The following is a 24,989-nucleotide window of genomic DNA, read 5'->3' on the forward strand; positions in this document are numbered from 1 at the left end:
TTTTTTTTAAAAACGAGCATTTTTGGCCAAGTTATGACCATTTTTATATTTATGCAAATGAGGCTTTCTAAAGTACAACTGGGCGTGTTTAAAGTAAAAGTACAACTGGGCGTGTATTATGTGCGTACATTGGGGCGTTTTTACTTCTTTTACTAGCTGGGCGTTGTGAATGGGAGTGTATGATGCTGACGAATCAGCATCATCCACTTCTCTTCGTTAACACCCAGCTTCTGGCAGTGCACAGACACAGCGTGTTCTCGAGAGATCACGCTGTGACGTCACTCACTTCCTGCCCCAGGTCCTGCATCGTGTCGGACGAGCGAGGACACATCGGCACCAGAGGCTACAGTTGATTCTGCAGCAGCATCAGCGTTTGCAGGTAAGTAGCTACATCGACTTACCTGCAAACGCCGATGCTGCTGCAGAATCAACTGTAGCCTCTGGTGCCGATGTGTCCTCGCTCGTCCGACACGATGCAGGACCTGGGGCAGGAAGTGAGTGACGTCACAGCGTGATCTCTCGAGAACACGCTGTGTCTGTGCACTGCCAGAAGCTGGGTGTTAACGAAGAGAAGTGGATGATGCTGATTCGTCAGCACCATACACTCCCATTCACAACGACACGATGCAGGACCTGGGGCAGGAAGTGAGTGACGTCACAGCGTGATCTCTCGAGAACACGCTGTGTCTGTGCACTGCCAGAAGCTGGGTGTTAACGAAGAGAAGTGGATGATGCTGATTCGTCAGCATCATACATTCCCATTCACAACGCCCAGCTAGTAAAAGAAGTAAAAAGGCCCCGATATACGCACATAATACACGCCCAGTTGTACTTTTACTTTATACACGCCCAGTTGTACTTTAGAAAGCCTCATTTGCATAAATATAAAAATGGTCATAACTTGGCCAGAAATGCTCGTTTAAAAAAAAACAAAAAACGTTACTCTTATCTACATTGCAGCGCCGATCTGCTGCAATAGGAGATAGGGGTTGCAAAATCTGGTGACAGAGCCTCTTTAATGAGGGTTGTGTGGGGGTGTTTTATTTCAATAAATAATTTTTTTTCTATGTCTGTATTTTTTTTTTTTAACGTTATCGCTGCCAACTTACTAATGGCCGCTGACAGATTGACAGCGTCCATTACTAAGGTGGGGCTTAGTGTTAACCGGTGAAAAGGCTAACACTAACCCCCATAATTACCCCGGTACCCACCGCCACCAGGGGTGCCAGGAAGAGCCAGGTACGATCCAGTAGCCGACCATCTGTAGTGATGGTCGGGCACTGGGGGGACCGCAGGCTGGTATTATTAGGCTGGGAAAGGCCAAAAACAGTGGCCCTTCCCACCCTGGTAATGCTAGCCTGCTGCTGCTGTGTTGTATTTGGCTGGTTATGAAAAATGGGGGGACCCCAACTCATTTTTTTTATAAATAATTGGACAGCACGATGTGGGATTCCCCCATTTTTTTAACCAGCCAGATACAACATAGCAGTAGCCTAGCATTACCAGGGTGGGAAGGGTCACAGTTTTTGGCCTTTCCCAGCCTAATAATACCAGACTGCGGCCGCCCCAGTGCCCCTCTGTCACTACAGATGGTCGGGTGCTAGATCATACCTGGCTCTTCCTGGTGGCGCTGGGTACCAGGGTAATAATGGGGATTAGTGTTAACCTCTTCATGTCTAACATTAAGACCCCCCCTTAGTAATGGGCGTTGTGAATCAGCCAGCAACAATTACTAGGGCGGTAGTTATAAAGTTTAAACAAATACAAAGACATAGATAAAATATTTTATTGAAATGAAAATTACACACAAACCTCGTTATCCATTTTATTGAGAATAAAAAAAAATGCAGTTATCAAAGTGGTCCTCGAATCTGAAGTAGTCCAACAACCGAACTTGTAAAAAAATAAATACACAAACATAATTGGTATCACGTCAAAAAGGAAAATAATTATTATTCTTACCTTTCCTGGGTCCAGCACTGGAGCTGAAATGTCAGCGAGCTGGGCCCTTGTCACGGAGCGGGTTAGTGGACCCACTAGGCCGTACCGCCGCAGCGGGGAGGCAGCTGGCCAAACAACAGGACACCCCAGAAATACAATGTCCCGCACAAGGACATTGAATAGTCCAGATGGTGGCCGCAGCTCTGCCACAGATGAGATGGGTGCAGCAGATGGTGCCAAACGTGGCGGATGACACAGGAGCCGCAAGTTGCACCAGACGTGGCGGACTCCTCCGGGCGTGGCAGAAGACACAGGACGTGGCGGACTCCTCCGGACGTGGCAGAGAACACAGGACGTGGCAGATTCCTCCGGACGTGGCAGATGATACAGGACGTAGCGGATTCCTCCGGACGTGGCAGATGACACAGGACGTGGCAGATTCCTCCGGACGTGGCAGATGACTCGATACTAAGTCACAGCACGGGAAACAGGAACGGGTAACAAGGCACGGGTAACAATTGGAAGGGGAAACACTAAGGGACTATTTGCAAGACAGACTGGGAAAACTAACAATGCTCAGGCAAGTATTAGAAGGCCAGGGGCCTTCTTATAGACCAGGAAATCGTGGCAGTTGATGATGATGACGATTTCCTATTTGCGTGCGCTGGCCCTTTAAGGCCAGGCGCGAGCGTGCACGCGCACCCTACGGGACACAGCCGAACGGAGCGGAAGTGAGCGCTGGCGTCTGCTAGGGGGCAGACGGGGACCAGCGCTCACGGATCCATGGCTGCTGGCGTCGGGAGGTGAGTGAACCCGACGGCCCGCGGCTATGGACACTACAGTATCCCCCCTCTTATGCCCCCTCTTCTTGGGGCCAGAGCGAGAGAGGAATTTTTTAATAAGAGCAGGAGCGCTGAGGTTCTCTTCTGGCTCCCAGGACCTCTCCTCAGGACCAAACCCTCTCCAGTCCACCAAATAGAAAGTCCTTCCTCCTACCCTTTTGCAGTCCAGGATCTCTTTTACATCGAATACATCAGAAGGACCGCTGGGGGCAACTGTGGAACTAGAAGTCTTGATGTAGCGGTTCAGGACCACTGGTTTCAGGAGGGACACATGGAAGGAGTTAGGGATTCTGAGGGTAGGAGGCAGCCGCAGCTTATAGGAGACAGGGTTGATCTGTTGCAGGATCTCGAAAGGACCAAGGAACCTGGGAGCAAACTTGTATGAAGGCACCCTCAAGCGAATGTTCCGAGAGGACAGCCAAACTTTAGTCCCTGGAAGATACTGAGGCGGCTCTCTTTTCCTAGTATCCGCCTTTCGCTTCATGCGATCTACCGCCAGCAAAATAGAGGACCAGGTCTGTTGCCAGATTTGCAGGAAGTCCCCATATGCAGAGTCAGCAGCGGGTACCTGAGATGAAGTCGACACAGGAAGAGGGACTCTGGGATGTTGACTGTACACGATGTGAAACGGAGTGGAGGTGGTGGACTCACTTGTGTGGTTGTTGCACGATGTGAAGAGGCAGGCCATGCAAGCGAAAGATGTGTAGAATGAAGAGCAGAAGGTAGGCCAGTCAGCGGGATAAAATGTGCCATCTTAGAGAACCGGTCCACCACCACCCAGATGGTGTTGCATCCTGCTGAGGGAGGAAGGTCTGTGGCGAAGTCCATTGCGATGTGCTGCCAGGGGGCACTGGGTACAGGCAGAGGTTGAAGCAGACCGGCAGGCTTGGAGTGAGTCACTTTGTTAGAGGCACACACTGTGCAAGCAGAGACAAAGTCCAGAACATCTTTAGGTAGCGTGGGCCACCAGAAGTGACGAGCAATCAGGTCTCGGGTTTTACAGACACCAGCGTGCCCAGCCAGTTTAGAACTGTGTCCCCAGCGGAGAATTCTTCTCCTGTCTGCCAACCGAACAAACGTCCTCCCAGGAGGGATGTCTCTAATCTGCAGAGGATAAGCGGTGACAACACAGGACGGGTGTAATGATGGGGGTAGGGAAACGGACAAGTGAGCCCAAATCTACCCACCACTCTGTCCCTGCCTACTTGCAACGACCCGCCCTAGGCGACGGGGTACATCTGGGCGGCGGTCCCTACGCTCAGTAAGTGCACGAGACAAACAGACAAGGGAACACAAAGCTAAGGGAAATGGGGCAGTTGCCCACGGCAACACCGTGAGCAACACGAGTGGTGAACGAGCCGAGACAAACCAGGAGTGCACGAGGTACCAAAAGCAGAGCAGGAGAGTAGTCAGTAAGCCGGGGTCAGTATGGAGCAGGATCAAATAGTCAGAAGCTGTAGCTGGGCCAGGAAACCACACAAGAAGAATCACAAGCAAAGGAGGAACAGGAAAGGCAGGTATAAATAGACAGTGGGCGGGAGCTAGCTCCGTCTGGCCAGGCTGCGATAGGCTCTCCCGCTCCTAAGCCTGCCATCCTGAGTGGTGGAAGATGGAGTCAGTCTCAGAGACATAGACTCAGGTGCAGACTGATTACCTATGGGCATATCCACAGAAGTTGTGCCTGGCAGATCCTTTACAACGGGTCTATGATAGTCTGAAGGGACTCCACCGTGTCTTCCGTCTCAAACGATCTGGACAGGTAGTGGAGCAGAAATTGGAAAAGGGTGAAAAACAGCGACCACCTGGCTTGACGGGGATTCAGTCATTGTGCAGACTGAAGATAGGTGAGGTTCTTGTGGTCGGTGAAGATCAGGATGGGGTGAGCAGCGCCCTCTAGAAGATGTCTCCACTCCTCCAGGGCCAATTTGATGGCCAGTAGCTCCCGATCTCCAAAGGAGTAATTGCGCTCAGCAGAAGAAAACAGTCTTGAGTAGTAGCCACATACCACTGCCTTTCCTTTGGAGCTCCTCTGGAACAGAAGTGCACCTGCACCAAATGAGGAAGCGTTCACTTCTAGTGAGAACTGCGAAGACACGTCAGGATGATGGAGGATCGAGGCTGAAGTGAAGGCTCTCTTGAGGCTCTCTTGAGGCTAATAAATGCGGACTCTGCCTCTGGAGTCCACACTTTGGCGTTCACACCCTTCTTGGTAAGGGACGAGATGGGGCCGTCAGAGAAGAGAAGTTAGGAATAAACTGCCGGTAGAAATTGGCAAATCCCAGGAACCGCTGTATGGCCCTTAAGCCTTGAGGACGTGGCCACTCCAGGACAGCTTTCACTTTCTCAGGATCCATCTTGAGGCCTTGATCCGAGATGATGTAGCCCAGGAAGGGCAGAGAACTCTTCTCAAAGACACACTTCTCCAGCTTGGCGTATAAATGATTCTCCCTTAATCGTAGTAGAACCTGACGGACATGCCTCCGATGAGTCGTCTGATCTGGGGAGAAAATCAAAATATCATCGAGATAAACAACAACACAGACATAGAGTAGATCTCAGAAGATATCGTTAATGAACTCCTGAAACACTGCGGGAGCGTTACACAGTCCGAAGGGCATCACTAGGTATTCGTAGTGCCCGTCCCGGGTGTTAAAAGCCGTCTTCCATTCATCACCCCGGCGAATCCAGACTAGATTGTTAGCCCCCCGCAGGTCTAGCTTAGAAAATTTTTTGGCTCCTCGTATGCGATCAAACAGCTCAGAAATGAATGGCAACGGGTATTTGTTCTTGACTGTGATCAGGTTGAGGCCCCTGTAGTCAATGCAGGGACGAAGGGATCCGTCCTTCTTTTTAACGAAGAAGAATCCAGCCCTGGCCGGGGAGGAAGACTTTCGTATGAAACCCCTCTCCAGATTCTCCTTGATATAGGCCGACATGGATAGAGACTCTGGCAAGGAGAGAGGATATACCCATCCACGAGGGAGAGAGGTATTAGGAACCAGTTCAATGGGGCAGTCATAAGTCCGATGTGGAGGCAGCGTCTCAGCCTCCCTTTTGCTGAAAACATCTGCATACTGAGCAAATTGGGGAGGCAGTCCCGCCAACGACTGAGGCAGAGGAGGCTTGACAGGATGGATCTGCAACAGACAACGACCATGGCACTTGGAGCCCCATTGGAGAACCTCTCCAGAATTCCAGTCCAGGACTGGGGCATGTAGTCGAAGCCAAGGCAGGCCCAGCAGAACAGGGTTGATGGCCTTTGGCAAAACAAGGAAAGAAATAAATTCGAAATGCAGGACTCCAACCCGGAGCTTCAACGGTTTGGTCTTAGAAATTATGGGATCAGGCAGAGGCAGTCCATTAACTGAGGCAACAGCCAAAGATGTCTCCAGGGGAACTGTGGGCAGCTGAAGATGATCCACAAGCTCTTTCTGGATGAAATTTGCAGCACAGCCAGAGTCAAGATAGGCAGAGACTTGATGCGTCCTGTTGCCGGATACTAAGGTCACAGGAATAGTCAATTTGGAACCGAATGCTCTGTTAGGTTCCGTTCCACCTAGGGTTGTCTCTCCAACCAATCCTAGGCAAGGGGGTCTCTCTGGTTTCTGGGCGCACAGACGCACAATATGGCCTCCACGACCGCAATACAGACAAAGTCCAGAAGTGCGTCTGCGTTGACTCTCCTGGGTAGACAATTTGACATAATTCCTCTGCATCGAATCCTCTGGTGGAATGACTGAGGGGGATTGCGGGACAGCAGAATCCAGCCTGGGAAGTTCTCTCTCCCGGAGAACCTCTTGGGAACGTTCCCGGATCCTCATGTCAACTCGGGAAGCGAGTAAGATAAGATCGTCCAGGGTAGATGGCAGATCGCGAGCAGCCAGCTCGTCCTTGATCCCTGAAGACAGTCCTTCCAGAATGTAGCCACCAAAGCCTCGTTGTTCCAGGTCAATTCAGCAGCCAGGATACGGAACTGGATGGCATACTCGCCCACGGAAAGGCCTCCCTGGTGTAAGGTTAGCAAGGATGCAGCAGCCGAAGAAACTCTCCCAGGTTCCTCAAAGATCGAGCGAAAGGTCTGTAGGAAGTACTACAAGTCCCGGGTCTCTGGTCCCTGATGTTCCCACAGAGGATTAGCCCATGCCAGGGCTTTGCCAGTAAGGAGAGACATGATGAAGGCGATCCTGACGTCATCCGAACAGAAGGACCTGGCATGTAGTCTGAAATGGATCAGGCACTGATTCAAAAATCCCCTGCAGGACCTCGGATCTCCGTCATAGTGTGGAGGTAGCGGCAAGAAACACAGGGGGTTGGCACCGGTACCGACAGGAAGTGTAGCAGGCGGAACCGCAGGAACGGGTGCGGTGATGACTGTGGTTGGAGCAAGCAGCCGATGGGCTATGGCGTTCACCGACAGGAGGAGCTGGTCTTGTCGTGCCTGGAGATCCTCCATCTTGGCCAGCATGGTTTGTGTCGTCAAAGTCTCAGGTTGACCAGCGGGGTCCATGGCCTGAGCGTACTGTCACGGAGCGGGTTAGTGGACACACTAGGCCGTACCGCCGCAGCGGGGAGGCAGCTGGCCAAACAACAGGACACCCCAGAAATACAATGTCCCGCACAAGGGTACCTGAATAGTCCAGATGGTGGCCGCAACTGTGGCACAGATGAGATGGGTGCAGCATATGGCGCCAAACGTGGCGGATGACACAGGAGCCGCAAGTTGCACCAAACGTGGCGGACTCCTCCGGGCGTGGCAGAAGACACAGGACGTGGCGGACTCCTCCGGACGTGGCAGATGACACAGGACGTGGCGGATTCCTCCGGACGTGGCAGATGACACAGGACGTGGCGGATTCCTCCGGACGTGGCAGATGACTCGATACTAAGGCACAGCACGGGAAACAGGAACGGGTAACAAGGCACGGGTAACAATTGGAAGGTGAAACACTAAGGGACCATTTGCAAGACGGACTGGGAAAACTAACAACGCTCAGGCAAGGATTAGAAGGCCAGGGGCCTTCTTATAGACCGGGAAATCGTGGCAGTTGATGATGATGACGATTTCCTATTTAAGGCCTTTAAGGCCGGGCGCGAGCGTGCGCACGCACCCTACGGGACACAGCCGAACGGAGCGTAAGTGAGCGCTGGCGTCTCCTAGGAGGGAGACGGGGACCAGCGCTCACGGATCCATGGCTGCGGGCGTCGGGAGGTGAGTGAACCCGATGGCCCGCGGCCATGGACTCTACATCCCTATATCTAATCCAATCATGTGTGATACTGTCTGCTGAGCCACTGTATCTAATCCTATCAGGTGTGATACTGTCTGCTGGGCCCTATATCTAATCCTATCATGTGTGATACTGTCTGCTAAGCCAATGTATCTAATCTTATCCATAGCTTTAGAGTCGTAGTGCTATAGATATGCTGTCTCATGTATATATATATATATATATATATATATATATGCACAGTTTTTTTTGGGGGGGCACATATGGATTGAGGCTATTCCCCCTAATGTTTTAAGTCCTTGGTGACGTCCCTGGCTGCTAGTGCTGCATTGTTGGATCACTTAGGAGACCCAGCGATGCAGCTGAAAGCTGCGGGCCATCGGCCCTGAGAAGTTTGGGGGGGGCCCAAGAAGAACCTTTTCATCGGTGCCCATGGGCCTTTAGCTACACCCCTAATTAATCATATAATTTATTAAATGTATGCAACTGTTTTTTTTAATTCAGGTCCTGTGCCAAGTTTAAAAATCGGTAATAGTACAGACAGAAATAAGAAAGCCATATCAACTAATCCTGTACTTGCTGCTGTAAAGGAAAGTCATGCATTGATAGCCGACTCACTGCAAGATGTTATTGGCCCAAGAATGACTGGTGATGTAAGTAACAGAATGCTAGTCATATTAGACTATTCATTCACTTTATTAATTCACTTTAAGACTGTTATTATGATACCATGTAATGAGATTAAAGCCGGTAGGTATGTAGGAGCCATATGTTACATATTTTTCATAAGGGGCCAGGAGCTTCAAATTACGCATCTGAAGCCAGTTGTAAAGAAAGTGGAGGTATTATTATTATTATTATTATTATTATTATTATTATTATTATTATTGTTGTTATTACAAAAATGAGAGCTGGTATCATATATATCTTGGCAAAAAAAAATATATTCAATTCATTCATTTTCTTCTGGGCAAATGCTGATATTCTTGCATTTTTTTCTGCTATCATGTCTTTTTTGAGTTTTTTTTAACTTAATACCCAAATTTATTATTGATAAAGAAACTTCTTTCAGCTTAAGTTTATAGCATTTTTGTCTTCATGCACTTTCTTTGCTATTCTAACAAATCCAAAGCTGTATGTAAGCCAAAACATTTTCAGATAAAAAAAGAAAATCACCATAATCAGTAACATTAGATAGATCTGACACTATACAAATCTTTCACTTGCCTTAGTTATTATTTTTTTCAAACCAATTAATACTTACTATATACTGTAAAGTAGGGGCATTGGTGGTATCTTAAGGGTATGTTCCCACAGACAAGATATGCTGTGGAATTTCCACAGTGGAATTCCGTCTGGAAATTCTGCAACATTTACAGCAGCATCATAGGGGATGACATTTCTACAATTCTCAGACAAACGCTGCGGAAATAAAAAAGCAGCCATAGTAATAATCCCCCTATATTCCCCCCTAAATTAATAATCCCTTTTGTGCCCCCACAAAGTAATAGTGCCACCTTTTGTGCCCCGCATAAATTAATAATATCCCCCTTGTGACTCTTTCAAAGCTATAGTGCCCCCCAAAGTTATAACACCGCCTTTGTGCCCCCAATAGTTGAATGTGGCAGTCGCCCAAGGTACTAGGCCAAAAATCCAGGCATGTGCCCCAAATGCTGTTACTAGCTACGCCACTGCTGTAAAGCCATTGTGTGCTTCTCCTTCTGAATTACTCTAGCTTTATTCAGAGTCAAACGTGTAGTTAATGTCAGTTCTGAAGTTACAAAACATGGTTTTCCATAGTCCCAGGTTCTTCAAACATCACAAGTCCCAACTCATCACAGATCTGACACCCAAGATGTCTTCTGGGAAGTTACTTTTCTTTTGAAGGAGGCTAATTAAAGTTTCCATAGAACAGTAGCTGGCTGGAAACATACAGTATCTAGATGGGTTGTGAAAAGACTCAAGGCTGCAGACAATATTTCCATTGTTTCCTCTTATGAGAGCTTTTTATGGGGTTGTCTGGGACTAGAAAAACAGATCACCAAACTCATCCATGGGCTGGTTCTTATTGTGGAATAAATCAAATCCCTTTAAATGGATCTTCCATTGACACTAAATAGTCATATGGCTCCTAAATGTTTTAATTAGGGAGCCATAGCAAGTAATTTTTTTTTAGCATTTGGATGTATGACTGTAAGTACATACAGTTAGGTCCAGAATTATTTGGACAGTGACACAATCTTCATGATTTGGGCTCTGCATGTCACCACATTGGATTTGAAATGAAACAACTGAAATGCAATTAAAGTGTAGACTTTCAGGTTTAATTCAAGGGGCTGAACAAAAATTTCCTGGGAAACGTTTCGGAATTGCAACCATTTTTCTACACAGCCTCCTCATTTCAGGGACTCAAAACTAATTGGACAAATTAACATTACCATAAATAAAATGTTTTTTTTTTTTAATACTTTGTAGAGAATCCTCTGCAGGCAATGACTGCCTGAAGTCTGGAACCCATGGACATCACCAAACACTGGGTTTCCTCCTTTGTGATGCTTTGCCAGGCCCTTACTGCAGCTGTCTTCAGTTGTTGCTTGTTTGTGGGTCTTTCTGCCTTAAGTTTGGTCTTAAGCAAGTGAAATGCATGCTCAATCGGGTTGAGAGCTGGTGATTGACTTGGCCATTGCAGAATATTCCACTTCTTTGCCTTAAAAAACTCCTGGTTTGCTTTCACAGTATGTTTTGGGTCATTGTCCATCTGTACTGTGAAGCGATGTCCAATCAACCCTGCTGCATTTGTTGAATCTGAGCAGAAAGTATATCCCTGAACACAGAATTCATCCGGCTGCTTCTGTCTTCAGTCACATCATCAATAAACACTAGCGACCCAGTGCCTTTGGCAGCCATGCATGCCCATGTCCTCACACTGCCTCCACCATGTTTTACAGAGGATGTGGTGTGCTTTGGATCATGAGCCGTTCCAAACCTTCTCCATACTTTCTTCCTCCCATCATTCTGGTACAGGTTGATCTTAGTTTCAACTGTCCAAAGAATGCTCTTCCAGAACTTGGCTGGCTTCTGTAGATGTTATTTGGCAAAGTCTAATCTGGCCTTTCTATTTTTGAGGCTGATTAATTGTTTGCACCTTGTGGTAAGCCCTCTGTATTTTCATTCATGAAGTCTTCTCTTTATGGTAGACTTAGATACTGATACACCTACTTCCGGGTGAGTCTTCTTCACTTGGGTAGATGTTGTGAAGTGGTTTTTCTTCAGCATGGAAACGATTCTGCGATCATCCACCACGGATGTCCTCCGTGGACGTCCAGGCCTTTTGGAGTTCACAAGATCACCAGTGCGCTCTTTTTTTTTGAAGAATGTACCAAACTATTGATTTACTCCTAACATTTGTGCTATCTCTCTGATTGATTTCTTAATTTTTTTCAGCCTAACAATGGTCTGTTTCACTTGCATTGAGAGCTCCTTTGACCTCATGTTGTGGGTTCACAGCAACATATTCCAAATGCAAACACCACACCTGGAATCAACTCCAGACCTTTTACCTGCTTAATTGATGTTGGTTTAACAAGGGAATACCCATGCAGACCATTAAAAAGCTTTTGAGATAAATTTCCAATTACCTTTGGTCCCTTGAAAAAGAGGCAGCTACATATTAATGAGCTGTAATTCCTAAACCCTTCTTCAAATTAGCATGTGAATACCCTCAAATTAAAGCTGAGAGTCTGCATTTTAAGCCCATATAGATTATATAACTGTATATTCAATATGTTTTGATAAACAGTTAAAATGCCAAAACTTGTGTCACTGTCCAAATAATTGTGGACCTAACTGTAGGTATAGGTCATTTGGAACAAAAGTAAAAACCTGTGCATATGCTTACTTTACAGAGCTATTTGGTGTTTAATCAAATTGTAGGAGATGTGTTTACGGGAATGTATGACCAATCAGATACCAGACAAATCCATCAGAAGGAAATTGAAAGAGCCATTTTATTGAAAGCAGAAGAAAATAAACTTTTTGCCCATTCTCCGTGGCTCAGCAAAGTCAAGCAGCTATTTAATTTATCTTTAGTAAATTCCGGTAAGTAAGCAAAATAAATGAGGATTTTCTGTAGTTAAATTAATTTAAACAGTATCTGTCACCAGATTTCACAATACAAACTGCATACATTATTAAATAGATCTCTTAGACCTGATGATGCTGATGTACTTACTTTGTCAGAAAGGCTGTATAATCCTTTTTCAAAGTTTTCCTACCTGATATTAAAATGAGCATTTTATGAGACTAAGCCATATGCATGATGTCTCAATCTCCTTCCACCTAGAGCTGACAAGCTCCTATCAGTGTCCCTCCTCCCCTGCACCATGCTGAAATCCCGCACATGCTCAGTACAAGCTGCAGTTTTTCTGGCTCTGCAGTGACAGAGCCTGTCTTCCAGCAGCAGTTTTGGTGTGGAATTACAGCTTCTAACGCCATCTGCTGCTTTCTTTTACTGCAGAGCCCAGGAGACTGCTACTTGTACGGAGTATATGTGAGATTTAAGCATGGTGCAGGAGGTTGTTAGCTCTAGGTGGAAGGAGATTAAGTTTATCTCATGCACATACTTGGTCTCATAAAATGCTAATTTTAATATCAAGCAGGATAGCTTAAATAAAGTATTTGATATTTATTCTTTAAGTACACTAGGTCTTTGAAATTTATTTACTAATGTATGCAGTATGCATAAACATCATCCTACTTTTTTGTAATAAATGCATAAACATACATAACTCTGCTGTTAGCATTGGATGGCTGCAACTTTTCCTGTGATTCAATGCAGAAAGACATAGACAATTATCGCTTTCAGTATAGCGTTGCCAACAGGGGTTGGGAATTTACCAGTGTCAAGATCCGTGGGTATGTGGAGCCACTAGGCCGCACCGCCGTAGCGGAGTAGCAGCTGGCCAAACAACAGTCTTAGTACAAGAGTACCCTTAATAGTCCAGACAGAAATGGAGGCTCGGCACAGATGAACTTGTAGACACCAGATGTGGTGTATATCAGCAGGCATGACCGGTGGCACAACACGACTCCAACAGGTTAAGGCACAGAAACAAACAGATATAGCACGGGATACAGGATACAGGTAGCAGGGCATGGGAACAACGGGAACAGGATAACCCTAAGGAACCGTTTACTAAGACTAACATGGGTAAACACAACAACGCTCAGGCAATGAATGAAAGGGCAGAGCCCTTTTTATAGTCCAGGGTGATCATGGGCCAATTACAGATTTTCCTCATGTGTGTGCACTGGCCCTTTTAAGGCCGGGCGCGAGCGCACGCACGCACCCCACGGGAACTAGTGCAGCGATGCGGAAGTGAGTGACTGCGCCTCTCAGGAGGGAGATGCCGCCCGGCACTTACTTGTCCATGGCCACGGCTGTCGAGGGGCAGGTAAGCACGGCGGTCCGCAGCTGTGGACGTTACAACCAGGCAGTGTATGCAAAAGTTTTTCTTTATTCCAAGATAATGCGTTTCAAAATCAACAACGATACAAACCGTATGGACATGAGGAAGAAATTGTTGTTTATTTTTAAAACGCTTTGTCGTATAATAAATAAAGACTTTTGTATACACTGCCTGGTTCATTCCCAACCCCTAGACGTAGTTTTCATTGGTACTTTTTTGGGGTAAATGGGACTTATTGATTAACATGGGACTTATTGATTCATTTTTATTACTTTTTGGGGGGCAATTGAAAAAAATAGCAATTCCGACGTTGGTTTTTGCGGGTTTTTTTATAGCGTTCACCTTGCGGTTTAATTTACATGTTTACTTTTGTTTGGGTCACTATGGTCACGGCGATACCATATATGTGTATTTTTATTTCTTTTTTTACACTTTTACTAAATAAAATCACTTTTTAATGGGAAAAATGTTTTCTTTTTTTTGTTTTTTTTAACTGTAATCTTTTTAAATAATTTTTATTTAACATGAATTACTTATTTTTTCAGTCTTCATCTTTTGATCGCAGATATGATGCTTTGGTATACTTAGTATACCAAAGCATTACTGTTTGTCAGTGGCAGTGGCAAGGCCATAATAGGCATATAGCCAGGGCAGGCCTGGGGGCCTTTGTTAGGCCCCCGGCTGCCTTGGCACCCCACCGGAGGCCCACGATCGCATTTGCGGGCCGCCGATGGGTGACAGAGGGAGCTCCCTCCCTTTGTAAATCACTTAAATACCGCGGTCGCTATTTAAGGGGTTAAATGGCCGCAAACGAAGTAAACTTTGATCGCTACCATTAGAGCAGGACCCCAGCTGTCATCAGACAGCCGAGCACCTGCTCCATACTGCACGGGACACCCGTGCAAGACTTAGACTTGGCTGCCTTGAAAAGGCGGCGGCCTAGCCTAATGCCCCTTAGTGACCGCCATAAAAAGGCGCATTGGTGATCACTAAGGGGTTAATAATAAATAAATAAATACATTTCCCCTTTCAAAATGCTTTATTATCAAAAAACATATTTTTTTTAAAGCTACATATATTTGGTATCGCAGCGTCCATAACGATTGCAACTATAAAACGATTACATTATTTAACATGGTGAATCCTGTAAAAGTCATCTCGTTAAAAAAAGCCCTCATACAGCTATGTCAATAGAATAATAAAAAAGTTTTGGATCTTAAAATATGGCGATAAAAACAAATAATTAAAAAGAAAGAAGTGTTTTTACTATGTAAAAGTATTAAAACATAAAAAACAATATAAATTTGGCATCGCCGCAATTGTAACGACCCACGGAATAAAGTTATATATACCGCATTTTTAACAGAGTAAATTTAAGACGCAAAAAAGAATGGTGAAACTTCTGGTTTTATTTCCATTAACTACCCAAAAAAGTTAATAAAAGTTAATCAATAAATGATATATATCCCAAAATGGTGCAATTAAAAATACAACTTGTCCGGCGATAAAAAAAAAGTCCTTATACAGTTATGTCATGAAAAAAAAAAAAGTTATACCTCTTTGAATGCGACGACGAAAAAAATTGCCTGGTCGTTAAGGTTTACAATCCCTTCAGTATTAAGGGGTTAGTAAAGAATTCACAATCTTTATTCAGACCCAAAGGTTCCAAGGATTGAATTCTATGTGTCACGAAGTGTCTGTGGACCCACTGGGCCGTACCGCCTTGGCGGTAAGGCAGCTGGCCAGCAGGGCGCAGGTCAATGTCTATAGTTCGTATAGGTACCTGTGGCAGCTCGGACAGCAACAAGGCAGGCCCGGCTGGGACTAGGCAGCAGGTAGACGTCGGGCGAGGTGAAGCAGGTCAGGCGTGGAATACAGCACGACACGTCTTTGGCACAGCACAGTACTCGACCAGGATATTACGGAATGCAGGAAACAGGAACAGGAACACACTAGGAGGCCATCACATAGACAAACTTAGGAAACAATCAACAACGCTCAGGCATCGAAGCAGGGGGCTGGACCCCTCTTATAGTCCAGGGTACTCACGGGTTCAAAGTTCATCAAAAGTCCGGTGCGCGTGCTGCCCCTTTAAGAGCAGGCACGAGTGTGCGTGCGCACGCTACGGGATCCGGCTGAGGTGAATGGAAGCAAGTGCTGGCGTCTCGTGAGGAGGAGGCTGGAGCCAGCGCTTGCCGACTTGTGGCTGCCACGGACATTACACTATGGATCCAGAAGGGCTTTCTTTGTTTGGGTAACGATACCCTGTTGTCACCCCACCTCGGTAATGCAAAATATTCCATACCTTGGTATCCTGATATTAAGATTGGAAGTAGATTTGAGTAATTGTTGTGTGGCTAACATTCCCCTGGTGTGGTCAATTGATGTGTAGAGACTTTTTACGTCAAAGGTGGTCACTACACTATCTATATGTACAACCTCATTTTGGCGGAGTTTATAAAGAATGTCTGACATGTCAAGTAAAAATGAGCGTGACTGCCTGATCAGTGGGGTCCAAACCTTATACAGGTATACATTAGAGGGGACAAAAAATAATCTGTCGAAAGTTATAAAATACTGGTGTAATCAGATACTGTTTCTCACGAATAACAGATTAAATTTTGGATGCAATCCCAGCAGTGAGATATTAACTGAGAGAAATACATATCAGGGTCTGAAAACTTGGAATTAAACTCCTCCAGATACATGGTCTTCACCATCACGACAATTACTCTGCCCTTTCTGCATGGCCTATTAAAACTTGTACTGGAAGATTTTTTTTTCTATTTGGAGATCAATACTATAAGAAAATGCATGGTACCGCCATTGGTTCAAATGTGGGCCACGTCATATAGAAATATGCTCATGATTTAATTTGAGAAAAGCTAAGTATACTTATCCTGATTTCTGTAAGTACTTTATTGTATAGTTCTGTTTTATAGTTAGAGAAACTGACAAAGAAAAAATGATCGACTTGAAGCACGTGAAATACAAAAAATATGTATACAATTTTTATTGAATAGAGACATGAGACAAGTAAAAAGATGGAATAAGGATAAGTCACACAATAAAAAAGGACGTCACATCAATCATAAATCAGATGTGCTAATTTGGTCAACATGTTGGAAACAATAAGGTATTATGGCAGCAAATAAATAAATAGCAGCATACCTGGCTAAAACACATATATGCATATATTTCGTACAGTAGTGGCGATTTGAGTAAAAAAGAGAATGTATAAACAACGCCAACAGGATACAATAGTATAGAGCAGTTTAGGTGTGCAAAAGCTGGTTTTGAAGTGTAATCAAAGAGTTATAGGCAAAGTTTTGTGCAAGCTGCTGAAGATGGCAAGTATTTGTTCAACATACCAGTAGACATTGTGATGCAAAGATGGGACGTCTACACCCGACGCGCGTTTCGGCACCTGCCTTCGTCCGGACGAAGGCAGGTGCCGAAACGCGCGTCGGGTGTAGACGTCCCATCTTTGCATCACAATGTCTACTGGTATGTTGAACAAATACTTGCCATCTTCAGCAGCTTGCACAAAACTTTGCCTATAACTCTTTGATTACACTTCAAAACCAGCTTTTGCACACCTAAACTGCTCTATACTATTGTATCCTGTTGGCGTTGTTTATACATTCTCTTTTTTACTCAAATCGCCACTACTGTACGAAATATATGCATATATGTGTTTTAGCCAGGTATGCTGCTATTTATTTATTTGCTGCCATAATACCTTATTGTTTCCAACATGTTGACCAAATTAGCACATCTGATTTATGATTGATGTGACGTCCTTTTTTATTGTGTGACTTATCCTTATTCCATCTTTTTACTTGTCTCATGTCTCTATTCAATAAAAATTGTATACATATTTTTTGTATTTCACGTGCTTCAAGTCGATCATTTTTTCTTTGTCAGTTTCTCATGCTAAATCTTTTGATCGACGCACCAAGTGTATCTTGGTCAATACTTAGGATATGATAATGTGCCGCTCACATAACTAGCAACAGTGCTTTACAGTGTAAATGTTGATGCTTCGAGCACTATTATCATTATCATATTCTGTCTGTTGGTATTCTTTTGGTCTATATCTGTTTTATAGTTAGTTTGGCACATTCCCCCTGTTTAAACTATGCTCACTGATCCAGTGTTATCAAGGAAAACCTAATATCACATCCAAGTACAGGTCAGTGATTCCTAAATAGGGATTTTTTCACCTGTAGCTCCTCTTTTGTGGTGTACTTGCTAAAATGCCTATGCAGTCACATGTATGTGGGTGAGACCACCCAGCATGTACAGGACAGCGTAGCCAAACAAAAATCTGATATTCGCTGCAAGAACACTCTTTTGCCTGTTCTTCACCATTTTATTTCAGCAGGTCATTTATTGTCTCAATTGAGAAAGCAGGTGATAGAACATATTGCATTACTTAAACAAAGAGAGTCCTTCTAGAATCATAGACTTCAATCTTTGGCACTTTGAAGGCTGGGTTCACATGTTGCGTTTTTGTTGTGTTTTTTAACAACGCATGCAGTTTTTAATTACCCATGCGCTTTACAAAGTGTTTCAGCAGCAAAACAGCTGCGTCTTGCCGTGATTTTGCAAAAAAAAAATGCGGTTTTGCAACCGCATTTTTCGCATCAAGATGCGCTGTGTGATCACAGCCAAAACCAGAATACAGCTGAAACACTTTGTAAAATGCATGGGCAATTAAAAATCGTATGCGTATTTACAAAAATGCATGCATTTTTTAGATGCGTTTTTATCCCCCTGACAGTTAACATAACTTCACCATATGAACACAGTCTGAGTCTCAATAAAGAGTGTAGTTTCTTTATTTATATTTAATATTGTTACTCTGCAGTAGCTCCCTCTTTACGTTTTCTTTGTTTCAACGGTTACTAGCTCGCTGATAGATTCTTTGTGACTCACTTGACGGTGTGATGCTGGATTATCCTTTTACTCATGTTGTATTTTTCCTCAGGAAACATACACTTTATGGACAAAAGTATTGGGACACACCTCTTAACCCATTCCCTCTTTGGCCACTTTTGACCTTCCTGACAGAGCCTCATTTTTCAAATCTGACATGTTTCACTTTATGTGGTAATAACGTCGGAATGCTTTCACCTATCCAAGCAATTCTGAGATTGTTTTCTCGTGACACATTACACTTTAAGTTACTGGCAAAATTTGCTCCATATGTTCAGTATTTAATTCTGAAAAACACCAAAATTTAGCAAAAAATTGCAAAAATTAGAATTTTTCTCAATTTAAATGTATCTGCTTGTAAGACAGGCAGTTATACCACACAAAATTCTTGCTAATTAACATCCCCCATTTGTCTACTTTAGATTGGCATCGTTTTTGAACATCCTTTTATTTTTCTATGACATCACAAGGCTTAGAACTTTAGCAGCAATTTCTCACATTTTCAAGAAAATTTCAAAAGGCTATTTTTACAGGGGCCAGTTCAGTTGTGAAGTGGCTTTGACGGCCTTATATATTAGAAACCCCCAAAAAGTCACCCCATTTTAAAAACTTCACCCCTCAAAGTATTCAAAACAGCATTTAGAAAATGTCTTAACCCTTTACACATTTCACAGGAATTAAAGCACAGTAGAGGGGAAATTTACAAATGTCATATTTTTTTGCAGAAATAAATTTGTAATACTATTTTTTTTATAACACAGAAGGTTTTACCAGAGAAATGCAACTCAATATTTATTTCCCAGGTTCTGCAGTTCTAGGAAATATCCCACATGTGGCCGTAGTGTGCTACTGGACTGAAGCACCGGCCTCAGAAGCAAAGGAGCACCTAGTGGATTTTGGGGCATTATTTTTGTTAGAATATATTTTAGACACCATGTCAGGTTTGAAGAGCTCTTGCGGTGCCAAAACAGTGAAAATCCCTCAAAAGTGACCCCATCTGGGAAACTACACACCTCAAGGAAATTATTTAGGGGTATAGTGAGCATTTTGACCGCACAGGTTTTTTACATAAATTATTGGAAGTAGGCCGTAAAAATGAAAATCTAAATTTTTTCAAAGAAAATGTAGGTTTAGCGATTTTTTTTCTCATTTCCACAAGGACTAAAGGAGAAAAAGCACCGCAAAATTTGTAAAGCAATTTCTCCCGAGTAAAACAGTACCCCACATGTGGTAATAACCGGCTGTTTGAACACACGGCGGGGCTTAGAAGGGAAAGAGCACTATTTGGCTTTTGGAGATCACATTTAGAGAGGAATGGTTTGCGGAGGCCATGTCACAGTTGCAAAGCCCCTGAGGAGACAAAACAATGAAAACACCCAAAAAGTGACTCCATTTAGGAAACTACACCTCTTGAGGAATTCATCTAGGGGTGTAGTGAGCCTTTTGAGCCCACAGATGTTTCATAGAATTTATTAGAATTGGGCAGTGAAAATAAAAACAATCCTTTTTCTTCAATAAGACGTAGCTTTAGCGCAAATCTTTTCATTTTCTCAACAAATAAAGGAAAAAAAGAACCCAACATTTGTAAAGCAATTTCTCCCGAGTACGGCAATACCCCATGTGTGGTCATAAACTGCTGTTTGGGCAAAAGGCAGGGCTCAGAAGGGAAGGAACGCCATTTGGAGGGCAGATGTTGCTGGATTGGTTTCTGGGCGCCTGTGGGCCCAAAACAGTGGAAACCCAACAGAAGTGACCCAATTTTGGAAACTACACCCCTCAATGCATTTACCTAGGGGTGTAGTAAACATTTTAACCCTGCAGGTGTTTTGTAGAAATTAGTGTCCACTCGATGTTGCAGAGTGAAAATGGGATTTTTTCCATAGATATGCCAATATGTGGTGCCCAGCTTGTGCCACCATAACAAGACAGCTCTCTAATTATTATGCTGGGTTTCCTGGTTTTAGATACACCCTACATGGGGCACTAATCTTTTGCCTGTACATTCGACCAGGCTCAGGAGTGAAAGCGTACCATGTCAAATGGAGGCCTAATTTGGCGATTTACAATGTATTGGTTCACAACTGCAGAGGCTCAGATGTGAAATAATAAAAAGAAACCCCTGAGAAGTGACCCCATTATGGAAACTGCACCCCTCAAGGCATTTATTAAGGGGTGTAGTGAGCTTTTTCACCCCACAGGTCTTTTCCATAAATGATTGCACTGCGGATGGTGCAAATTAAAAATTGATATTTTTCGCTAGATATGCCATTTCAGTGGAAAATATGTCATGCCCAGCTCATGACGCTGGAGACACACACCCCGAAAATTGTTAAAAGGGTTCTCCCGGGTATGATGATGCCATATATGTGGAAGGAAACTGCTGTTTGGGCACGCTGTAGGGTTCAGAGCAGAGGGAGCACCATTTGCCTTTTGGAGAGCGGATTTTGCTTGGTAGTAGATGTGTTTGAGTATTGCTGGTGTTTCCATTTATAATGTGGGGGTACATGTAAGCCAGGCGGAGTATATCAGGGGAATAATATAATAATGGGGTAAAAAAATAATAAAATAATCCATAGATGTGGATGAAGCAATCCTTTATGCACAGGCCGGTGTCGCACTGATAAATGGCGTCCTTTCTTATCCCCCTTTTGGTCCGCACTCCGCACCTTTGCAGTTTGGGGAATTTTGCTGGGAAAGTGTTGTCCTGGTATAATACGGGCACCGTCGCTTCCAGCGGATATGTATGGGCTCTCCCCTTCCTGGTTCCCTAATTTTAGGTCCTTGATAAATCGCCTCTTGAAACAGAAGAAATGTTCCCCTCGGACCTGCACAACTGCATATTTTTTTATTTCCTGACTTATTGGAGCCATAACTAATTTTATTTTTCATAGTGGTATGAGGGCTGGTTTGTTGTGGGACGAGCTGTAGTTATTATTGGTACCATTTTGGGGTACCTGCAACTTTTTGATCACCTTTTATCCTATGTTTTGGGATGCCAGGTAAACAAAAAAACGCAATTCTGGCAGAGCTTTTTTTAGGTTTTTTTATACAGCGTTCACCATTCGTTATAAACTACATGTTCACGTTATTCTACGGGTCAGTACGATTCCAGCGATACCTAATTTATAGCACTTTTTTATGTTTTACAACTTTTTGCACAATAAAATTACTTTTGTAAAAAGAATGTATTTTTTTCTGTTGCCAAGTTGTGAGAACCATAACTTTTAAAAAATTTTGTCGACGGAGCTGTATGAGGGCTTGTTTTTTGCGGGACGAGCTATAGTTTTTATAGGTACCATATTTGGATACGTGCGACTTTTTGATCACTTTTTATTCCAATATTTGTAGGGCAAAATGACCAAAAAACAAAAACTGTTCACCGCGTGCAATAAATAATATAATATTTTAATACCTCAGGTCGTTACAGTCGCGGCGTTACCAAATACGTATGGTTTATTATTATTTTTCAATAATAAAGGACTTGATAAGAGTAAAAGGGGGATTGTGTTTTATTTTATTACTTGAAACTTGTATTGATTTCAAACTTTTATTTTTTGCACTTTTTTTTACACTTTTTTATACTTTTTTTACACTTTTTCTCAAGTCCCACTAGGGGACTTGAAGGTGCAACGGTCATTTTTTTTTTTTTTCGAATACATTGCACTACCTACGTAGTTCAATGTATTAGATCTGTCAGTCATTCACTGACAGCAAGCCGATTAGGCTTCGCCTCCCGGCGGGGCCTAAATCGGCTTCCGTAATGGCAGAGCAGGAGACCATTGTGTCTCCTGTTGCCATAGCAGCAGTTGCCAGTCCTGATTGCCTGTCAGGGCTGGCGATCTGCTAGTAACCGCTACGATGCAGCAATAGCTTTCGATTGCTGCATCGAAGGGGTTAATGGCAGGGATCGGAGCTAGCTCCGGTTCCTGCCATTACAGATGGATGTCAGCTGTAACATACAGTTGACTTCCACTGCTGATGATGCCGGATCAGCTCCTGAGCCGGCGCCATCTTTCCGGCGGCTACGGAAGCCGATCAGGCTCCGCCGCCGGGCGGATCTTGAACGGCTTTGGTGCTAGGCAGACCGGGAGGCCAGTATTAGGCCTCCAGTTGCCATTGCAGCTACCGGAACCCTGGCAATTTCATTTCTGGGGTTCCGATGAGTTGCAAACACCTTAAGTGCAGCACTCGTGTTTGAGCGCTGCACTTAAGGGGTTAATAGCGGGGATCGAAGCTAATTTCGGTCCCCGCCATTACAGCCGGATGTCAGCTGTCAGATACAGCTGAGATCCGGTGATTATGGCACCGACTCAGCTTCTGAGCCGGTGCCAAACATTTGTCGTAAGTATACGACATTTTGCAGGAAGCACTGGCTTTCCATGACGTATGCTTACGACAAATGTCGGGAAGGGGTTAATTATTGAATTCATGTGTTTCATTTAGTCCCTTTGCCATAGGTGTATAAAATCAAGCACCTAGCCATGTAGTGTACTCAGTTGTGAAAAAATGGGTCACCCTCAAAACTCACTGAATTTGACCGTGGTCCTATAATAGGATGCCACCGTTGCAATAAGTCAGTTTGGGACATTTCTTCCCTCCAAGATATTCCATCATCAACTATCAATGGTATTGTTGCAAAGTGGAAGCATTCTTGAACTACAGCAACTTGGCCACGAAGTGGCAGACCACGTAAAGTTCCAGAGCCAGGTCAATGAGTGCTGAGGCGCATAGTGCATAAAAGTCGCCAATGTTTTGCTGAGCCATAACTGCAGAGTTCCAAACTTCCTCTGGCATTAACCTCAGCACATGAACTGTGCGCCGGAAGCTTCATGGCATGGGTTTCCATGGCCGAGCAACTGCATGCAAGCCTTACATCACTAAGCACAATGCCAAGTGTTGGATGGAGTGGGGTAAAGCACGTCACCACTGGACTCTGTGTGTTATGTGGAGTGATGAATCACACTTCCCTATCTGGCAGTCTGATGGACGAGTCTGAGTTTGTTGAGTGCCAGTAGAACTTTACCTGCCTGACTCTATTGTGTAAACTGTAATGTTTGGTGGAGAGCGGATAATGCTATTTTAGCGGTTGACCTCAGCCCTTTATTTCCAGTGAAGGGAAATCTTAATGCCTCAGCATACCAAGATGTTTTGGACAATTGTATGCTTCCAACTTTGGGGAAGGCAATTTTCTGTTCCAGCATGACTGTGCACAAAGCAATAAAACCATAAAGGCATGGTTGGGTGAGTTTGGTGTGGAAGAACTTGACTGGCCCACACAGAGCCCTGACCTTAACCACATCGAGCACCGTTGGGATAAACTACAACGGAGATTGTGAGCCAGGCCCTCTCGTCCAACAATGGGCAAAAATTCCCACAGACATACTCCAAAATCTTGTAGAAAGCCTTTCTAGGTGAGTGGAAGCTGTAAAAGGGAGACCAACTCCATATTAATGCATATAAGTTTAGAATGGGATGTCATAAATGCTGCTTATTTGTAGGTGTCCCAATACTTTTGTCCATATAGTGTATTTATTCCATTATTTATGGCATAATTTATTTCATATATCTCTTCACAATATATTGATTACTCAGATGAGATTCCATAGGATTGAATATTTTAAATATATATATATATATATATATATATATATATATATATACTGTATATACCTTACATAAATATTGGTTATCTCAAGGTCTAATTGTTTCATTTCGATGTGTTCTACTGTTATACCACAGTATGAAACCCCTTTTACTTTAGGGACATTCATAAGAGGGTCCCGTTATTTAACCTTTACCACTATGACTCTATCTGAGGCAGTGTGCATGTCCAGTTTCTATGGCAATGATGGAACACTACCTAACTTACAACAAGTGCGCAGACTCTTTCCTTAAGAATGCTTAATTGCGCTCTCTCTCCTTTAACTTATGCTCAGTTTCGTCAGCGCTTGTGCAGGTTTCCTAATTCTAGACGTACGCACTAGCTATTTAAGGATGCTGAATCAGCATGTACTGTGGCACACAGTTGACTTGTCTAACCTGGTTCCCTAGAATGTAATTTATTATTTTATGTTTATATCATTGTATCTTCTGCTTTGACTTGGCTTTATCTTTTGAAAGTAATGTATTCAGCGTGCCTTTTTGGAGTCGTTTACTCTAAGGGTATGTTCACCCGGCTTATTTTCAGCCGTTTTTCGGGCAGCAAACACCCCGAATAACGGCTGAAAATACAGGGGCTGAACGCCCCCAAACATCTGCCAATTGATTTCAATGGGAAAAACTGTGTTTCGTTCACACAAGGCATTTTTTTACGCACCGTTTGTAAAAACGGCGCGTAAAAAACGCCCTGTAAAAAAGAAGTGCATGTCACTTCTTGAGCAGTTTTTGGAGCCATTTTTTCATTGTCTCAATAGAAAAACAGCTCCAAAAACGGCCGTAAAAAACACATCAAAGAACGCTTGATGCATAAAAAACGGCTGTAAATCAGAGGCTGTTTTCCCTTTAAAACAGCTCCATATTTTACAGCAGTTTTTTGTTTAGCGTGTGAACATACCCTAAAGGTATGTTCA

At 43.9% G+C, this 24,989-nt stretch overlaps 1 protein-coding gene across 1 annotated transcript in view; it reads left to right on the forward strand.

Moving 5' to 3' along the window:
* Nucleotides 1-24,989, forward strand: part of LOC142759653 (dynein axonemal heavy chain 5-like) — a 466,211-nt gene that overhangs the window by 249,330 nt on the left and 191,892 nt on the right. The window contains 2 exon segments of the mRNA XM_075862058.1: nt 8,516-8,664; nt 11,917-12,109. Coding sequence (XP_075718173.1) covers nt 8,516-8,664; nt 11,917-12,109 — 342 coding nt within the window.

The sequence above is a fragment of the Rhinoderma darwinii genome, chromosome 4, assembly GCF_050947455.1.
Source record: "Rhinoderma darwinii isolate aRhiDar2 chromosome 4, aRhiDar2.hap1, whole genome shotgun sequence".
In the NCBI taxonomy this organism is placed as follows: Eukaryota; Metazoa; Chordata; class Amphibia; order Anura; family Rhinodermatidae; genus Rhinoderma; species Rhinoderma darwinii.